This window comes from Apteryx rowi, unplaced genomic scaffold (assembly GCF_003343035.1).
Source record: "Apteryx rowi isolate R43461 unplaced genomic scaffold, aptRow1 scaffold_113, whole genome shotgun sequence".
Taxonomy (NCBI): Eukaryota; Metazoa; Chordata; class Aves; order Apterygiformes; family Apterygidae; genus Apteryx; species Apteryx rowi.
Window position 1 is genome coordinate 1,003,567 of NW_020447342.1, and position 8,046 is coordinate 1,011,612.

Below are 8,046 nucleotides of genomic sequence, written 5' to 3' on the forward strand. Positions count from 1 at the left end.
GGAATAAGAAGGTGAGAGATAAGAGATCAATGACAAAAAGTAGGAAAACAAAGAAGAGAATTTATCCTACCAGAGACAGCACCTCTTGTCAGTCAAGACAAGAAACATTGCCTCCCAAAAAGAATCTGGCATCAGGAAATGGCAGAAGCGATGGGGGAAGATCAAATCTGACCTGAGGTAAGAAAAAAATGGGAGTTATGATCTAGATTTTTCAAGCTTTGTCTCCTCCAGGATGTTTTCAGAAAAAAAAATGTGAAAATTTAAAAATAATGTCTTTCTTCAGCTGCATTTTGTCAGTGATGACAGCAGGATGATCAAACCCAAAATGTAGAGCAGGATCAACATTATTTTAACCAAAATGTGAAATTATATGTGAATACTGGAGTGCCGCTAAAAATTTCTAACAAGCTAAAAAATTTGGAATAACGTACTTGTACCTATAAATGTCATTGTATTGGAGCACTGCATCATTAATTCCCAGCTTTAGCAGACTTTAAGTAACTTCTGGCAAGTCAAACTCTCTACCCAGTATCTCACATGCAAAAGGGAGGGAATATCACTGTCTTCTGTGTCTAGATTCCTGTTTAATTGTAATATATAAATTAAAAAAAAAAATTACCTAGGCCTCCAACTGAAGAAAGAACCACTTTTAGACAAAGTCTATTATTAACTCCAAATAAAGCAATTGGTATAGAAATAGAACAATTAGGATGGAAAGAATTAAGGCATTCATGAAATTTACTGCAGGGTTACAAATGGGCAGTAATAACGACAGTTCTGATATTAAGATAAATTATACAATAAGCCTAAAGAATTACTTAAATATTTTAATATAAAAATAATACAAATGCCATGAAATAAATCCAGCTTCCTTCTAACATGCATTCAGGGTACATTCTCAGAGAAACCTGGAAAAACAAAGATTTTTTCCAAATACTTTGAAGATTCCAGTGAGTTCTATCCATGTTTAAAAATGAGCTGCAAACTTGAACCAATGACCTCAAGTGGAGGAGGTCAACAACCACCTCTATTCACCTTTGAAATACAATTCTAAGATCTATGGATGAAAAGAACTTCTGTAAGTGATTATAATTATAGTAAAGATAAAGACAATTTTACAATAACATCCAACAATTTTAACTCAGGAAAGATCTCACTCATCAGCTCAGCAAATATGTATGGCCTAAGCTAAATAAAGCTTTTTAGAACAGCTCAAAACCAAAACCTTGATTTACGCATACTGTAAACCAGTAAAACTACCAAGCATGTCTCTATGCTCTGCACTGAATTCAAAATGGTCTTTCTTAATTGTGTCAAAGTTAATTATAATAATGTTTTGCAGAGATAACACAGATGTGGATAACAGTAGGGACCATATATACAAAAACCATAGGAATAAATACAAGCCAGAGGTTCAGTTGATGCTTCAGAGAAACGCATAGGGACCAAATGGGACATACACTCTGAAGCCACCTTCTAGTCTGAAATAGTTAAAAGACCTGAAGTATGAAGTTAAAGATACAATCTAAACCTTTAATTATTTAATCTGGATACTAGGTGGCCTCAACAACTTTAAGTGAAAAAATAATTTACAATTTAATTACATACTGTCTGAAAAAGCACTTGTGTTCATGGGTTTTAATCATCATCTTGAATTCACTTAATATCATCTTCTTTGCATATTATGAAACGGGGATTATAAACTGTCTTACATAGATAGTTCCTTTTTTTCCAACTCCTTCTCTGTATCAACTTTTCTGAGGTAAGCATCCTTCCAGTTTCTATCCATGCAATAGTTTCTCTTCACACAAGTCCTGAGTCACTAACATCAGCCTCTTGGAATTTTCTGAAATAATGTGACCAAGAAGCATACAGTGTCTTACAATGCTGCTGTATGAGTAGGGGACAGTGCTGCCTATAGTTAAGTTTGTTTGTCTCTTCTCACTACAACTTTATTTTCACAGCTTCTAACTACCAAATTTGACCATCTATTCTAAAACCTCTAAGGCCAAAACTTTTTTTTTTTTTTTTAATAAAGAGATTTTAGCCAAAATGGTTCCAAAGAACAAAAAAGGTAAAATCCCACAATTTTGCTCATGTAAAAACAGACACATCTTAGTATCAATCCATTTTTTCCTATGAAAACACCACTTTATTCAGTGCACTAGGATAAACGGTGTTCAGTAAACAAATAGATACTCAGTATTTGTTTTATCCTCACTGTTCAGTGTGAGCCTTTATTTACCACACTTTTCAAAACTTGCATTGATTATGGATATTCTCATGCCCTTCTCTGTCAGCATGTCTCTACAGAACTTCAGTGCAGCATAAATATCAACGAGTTAACTTTCAAAGCACTTCTAAGCAGTATTTTCCTTCTCTTGAAACAGATGGTGTGAAAAGATTAAAATTGTAAGTCCACTATGTGCCCAATCTGAGATGCTGAAGATGCATTTTTCAGAGTGTTTATTTTCTATAACTAGGTATATTTTCAAAGCTCATCATTCAGGTATTGCAGTTGCAGCTGTGAATGCTCAGATCCAAAAATCCTAAGCTGGGCCTTCATAAAGGCTAGCAGCCACCTGTGAACTCTTGCTTAGGTGATTTGCCTGGCATTTCATACGAACTCTGTAGAAGACATAGGTTTCGATCCAGCTTCCCGCAACAAAATTCAGCTGTCAACACCTCAACCATCCTTTCTTTCTGTAATACCTTAGCTGCTCATTCACTGTAAACTTCCAAAAACAGAGCAGGGCTCTCATACACACAACAGCCTCCTACACAGCTTAAATGAGGCAGGGGTAGTATGAAGCAGGTAAGATACAGCTGTGTAATAACACAATGCACATACTCAAAGAAGGTTGAATTAGTGAATTTTGGCACATCCCAACTCCAACAGCTTCTTGAACATGGTAACACTTTTCATACTGGTCATTACTCAGTTTTTATATTTCTTAACAGTAACTGGGGTAACAACAACAAGATGCAGCTATGAACAGTGATATCCATATCCCTTCACTGAATGACACTAGTAATGTAAATATTCAAATGTATTTGAAAAGTCTATTTTTCTTTTTTCTTTCTTTTTAATATAAGTGAATTTTATTTATCCTGTACTGCTCATGCAACCTGTTTGGCTCTTCCTGAAACTTCCTCCGAAACCCTTCTAGTTACCATTAGCTTAAAAAAAAAAAAAAAAAAAAAAAAACCACGCACTTGCAAGAATTATTTCATCATTTCCCCTGCTCTTCCCCACCAAATGACATTAAAAATATTGCAGTTCTGTACCATTTTCCTGCTTAAGGTATTCAACTATCAATCTTTCACCACTGACCATTTAAAACTAATTTTTTTTGACTCACGAACGGTATTTGATCCATGACATCACTTCTCATCACAGACCTGAACGAAGAAACGGTCTCTCTTTACTCTCTTATTTTTGAAGGGCTTTGTCTGCAGACTCTAAAGGACAGCACTGTATTGGTTGGAAAACACACAACAACAGATTTCCTAAACCATCAGAGCCAGAAGTCATTCTTTAAATGAAACCCCAAGTTCCTCAATACCAGTAAGTATACTGACAGGTAAAACATCACTGATGTGTCCAGCTCTTTTTACTATTAAAAGATGATTAAGTTTCTTATTGAAAGCAAACAGTTTAATAATAAAGCAAATTACTGTGTTCCAATATTTCTGATTACATTTGCAGCTGTTTAGGTTTAACATTAACATTTTCCTGCCCTAAACATAGCTCTCACCAGGTAAATTATAACACTAACTCATTTTTAGGTACTACACTACATTTCTGATTACAGACCTTAATGTGTTCTCACAGAGTAAGACTAATAACACTATGAAATACTTTGAAACGTACAGTTAGAAAATGCTTTGTCAGAGCCAAACATCTGTACGTATTCAAAAAATGCACTGTATTATTTTAGGTGTACAACTATCAACCTAAACTTGATTTGCTTTCTACAAATCAGATCATAGAGGTAGCAACATATGACCCAATTTGCGATTATGCTGTACTTTGGAATAACAAATTTCATGTTTGGAGGAACTGTAAGCAAAGAAGAAAAACGCACCAGAAAGCACCAAATTACAATGGGTCTCACAGATATGCATCTTCATTATTAAATGCAATACTTGATTATTACTATCACTACATTATCATTATTACTCCATTATTAAATGCAATACTTCACCAACACAGTGACTTCAGTACTTTGCATGAAAAGCATGTAGTTTTATTACCTGAATTAAGAATTTTAAATGCAAAAAGATATTAATTCTAGTTTAGTGATAATTCTATAATCAACACTAAATAAATATTAAAACTTACATATCAGCTGCTGCCAGTGTTATTTGGCTTGTCCAAAATTCACAGTATCCTTCCGTAGCTCAAGTATGACATAGCTCCCATATAATTGGGAGGGGTGGAAATCACCCTAGCTTCTAATCTCATCAATAAAGTTGTTACAGATGAAGCTTTAAGTTATATATCATGACCACACTGAAAATGTAATCAGCTCAGTCCAGCCCAGACTCCCAATTTCCCTATGCAACTCCCCAGAGAACTTCTAGCTAGAAGAACAGAGCTAACATTACCCAGCCATTAGTTGCTTTCAAATGGTTGGTACATGTTTAACTGTAACTCTAGGATTCCTTTAACTTCAAAGAGCAAGTCTTGTGGATTTTTAAGATGTATTTATTTACCCTTCCATTACTAATAAGTATTTGAAAAAAACTGTACACAAGACATTTATACTAAAATAGATAAATAAAAGCAGGACTGAGGCTCAAGCTTCACTGAATACAAGGAGCTTGAAGCCAGCAGGGAACATTTTGGGAAATCCACATGATCGTGAGAATCACTGTTCTCCATTCCTAGCTTGATTATTACAACCCGTTTGCAACTTTACCTAACCCAGAGCCTTGAGAAGCCCATAGGATTAACTGCAGGAGCTTTGCTGAATGATATGAAATGCTGACAAACAGACACCTTTAAAATAAACTTGTACTGCTGCTAGCTTTTTGAAATTTAAACAATACATCTCTGAATGAAAATAAGAACCAAACTATGGAATGTAGGGGGAGGGGGGAAGGAGGGAAGGAAGCAAAGAAGAGTATATAAGACAGAGAACCAGGTGGCGCAGGCCACTTGGCTACTGGGAATTCTTAGGAATTGCTGGATATAGGAAACTGGAATCCACAGCCTTGTAGGACTAGTAATGCTGCAGCAGTCACCTCTTTTCTACCAATTTTATATAATAATATTGTGTAACTTCTAAAAAACTTAGTTTCACAAAAAAGGGCAAAGATACTCTTCTAATGATATTCATGAAAGTTATGATTCTCCTTTTTTCTACTGTCCTGGGTACTGTCTACTGCCATACAAAAGAGTCACTGCCACATGCACGTCCACAGAAAGCAAAATTACAATAAGCAAAATACCTTCTAGAGAAAAAAAATTGACCTGCCTGCACCTTGTAGGCTGCCAAAGATTACACCATCACATATTCTTTAAGAGAGGAGCTAACCTAGAGAAGCACAGTGTATTGCTCCTATAAAGCAAATGACGCAAAATATAAGACCAGGGGATGACCTCATACTGCATTTTAGAAGACCAAAGACAGGGAATAGCTAGTCTCTTGACACCAAATCACACACCAAAAAATGGCTTTAAAAAAAAATCAGAAATAAGTAGTGATAGGGAAAGGTGGATAAACACTAATGATTACTCTCGGCAGTATTACCAGCAAAGCCTCTGAAACACTGAATGAACATTTCAAGAGAGAGCAACAATAACGAAAGTTTTAGTTGCACCCATTTTTCTGAAGCGGGGGGAAAATGTGAGCCCAGAGTTCACCTGTGAAACAAGAGCACAGAAGAAAGGTTGGTTTTGACCAGACTTTTTCTGAGGGAGAATGAAAGAGACTCCCCCCCCAATACAACTCACTGTATATTACAGTTGTTATACATCAAAGAAAATGGTCAAGAAACCCAAATCCACCCCAACGGTCAAGAAACACAAACCTTCATCAGGCACTTTATGCCCTACTTAAAGTCCCAAGACTTTGGAATTCCAAGTTCTCCAGCACTTAGCTTTCCAAAGACATCCTTCCCCATCATAAAACCAGGTCAGTGTTCTAGATACTGTCAGGAACAATCAAATATACCTTATTTGTAACTATGAGATCAAGTCCTTTTGAAGAGAGCACATGTCAAAGACATCATTTATTTAATAAGATTAAAGCTTGATTTTTCCCTATGCCATATTGTTCCAAAACAGCTCCTCTCAATCGAGTCACACTGAATCAGAAATTGTCAGCTACGGATAACACTATGTACACTTTAAGCAAGAATTACTTTTTTGTGACTATTTCAGTTTTAAGGATTTCCATATTTCTAATAAAATTAAATCTCTAATTCAGGTCAGAAAAAGAGTCCTCCCATATTAAGACAAGTTATTCTACTCCCATAACTACTTTAAAGTTAAGACTAAAATAAAACAATAGAAATGTGAAGTAAAACAAGAATCACTTAGACATTTTAGGTCAAACTATACATTTCTATAAAAATTAATCATATAAAGCAACAGATGTACTTTTTAATCTCATGGTATTCTCATGGTTTCATTCATGCATGCACACACACTCTTGAAGATGTCTACATTCACAACGTGAAGTCACCAAAACTCACACTCACAAAGTGCTTATCTGTAAAGAAAGATAATTATTTCAGTTTTTCAGACTCAGCATGGCTAGAAAGAACAAACATTAATGTATCTGCTTTGAAAAAAGCAATATGAAGCCCAGCTTTGTTGAAGTCACTCTTTCTAATCTTCAAGGAAATATCCAAGCATGGGAATGTGACTTTCCTCACTACAAACAGAACTTAACACCCACAAGGAAAACTCATGATAGCCTCCAACAGAAACACCCTTATAAACAAACCTGTTTTCAACATTTCCCTCCCTTAACCAAAAAGCTACTGCGGGACTGAAATATCTTTTTACCAAATATCACAACCTTTTAGAACAACAGTCCATGGACTTACCACTGAACACCTAGAGAACAACAAACGTCATTACCACTTCTGTAATTTTAACCAGTGCACTCTATTAAGTTTGTATCCTAATACTATACTTTAAATAGAATATTAAGGATACATATATCATAGCAGTGACTTACAAAGTGCATTCTCCAGCACAACTCCAACCACTAACAAACACTTTGTGATTGACCCTCACTTTACCCATTAGCATTTGCATCATTATTGGTATACCAATCCAGCATCTCCACCTGCACCCTCTTAGGAAAAGACATATTTCATCAGGAAAAAAACAAAACAAAACCAAACCAGAAAGACCTCTGCTAAAAAAAAACACTCTACAAAGATGACTCCTACTAAATTTTGACTTAAAAAAAGAAAAAGTGTTAGTGGATTAAGGCAAGACAATTATTTGCTGAAGAAGCACACAAACCTGCATGAACTAACAATCTGCAAAACACAGTGGCTGCACTCTGAAGATCCATCACGTGTACTGTAGTCCAGCACCAAGCTACCAACTAGGAGCCAGCATTATTACCCACAAATACTGAATTCTCCTATCACATTTCTGTGAAAACATTTTAAGGTTAGATAAAGATGTCTCAATTCCTTTTAAAAGATCATTTTACAGCTCGGGGGAATCAAAATCATTAATGAAGACAGATGCTGAATTTAGTTCCTAACGTGGCAGAGAACTACTCTTTCAAGCGACGAACCGGAGTTTCTACAGAATAATTTGTACTAGCGTAAACACCCCCACCTCCCATTACAAAGGGTAGAAAAACAAGCGATTTTCTCTCCTGCTATCGCGCCCCTGCCTTCTTTCCACAGGAATTCCCTTCCGCCGTTCAGCGCTCTCTCCTTGCTGCTCTTCCCCACCAAGTCTCAGCTATCGCCTTAACTCAGCCCCGGCGGGGAACCCGGAGGAACCATTTGTGCCACGACCCCTCTTAACGCCACGAAGCACGCTGCCCCCCTCCGCCCCCCGCC

At 36.3% G+C, this 8,046-nt stretch overlaps 1 protein-coding gene across 3 annotated transcripts in view; it reads right to left on the minus strand.

Moving 5' to 3' along the window:
• Positions 1-7,556, minus strand: part of KCMF1 (potassium channel modulatory factor 1) — a 52,483-nt gene extending 44,927 nt beyond the window's left edge. The window contains exons 1-2 of one of the 3 annotated variants that reach the window (XM_026077903.1): positions 6,611-6,722; positions 5,760-5,872 (exon numbers count right to left, since the gene is read on the minus strand). In XM_026077903.1, coding sequence (XP_025933688.1) covers positions 5,760-5,790 — 31 coding nt within the window. In that variant the 5' untranslated portion in view covers positions 5,791-5,872; positions 6,611-6,722. Of the gene's footprint in view, positions 1-5,759; positions 5,873-6,610; positions 6,723-7,489 lie in introns of those variants that run through there. The other 2 variants (XM_026077888.1, XM_026077912.1) reach the window with 2 other exon arrangements.
• Positions 7,557-8,046: the final 490 nt, after the last annotated feature.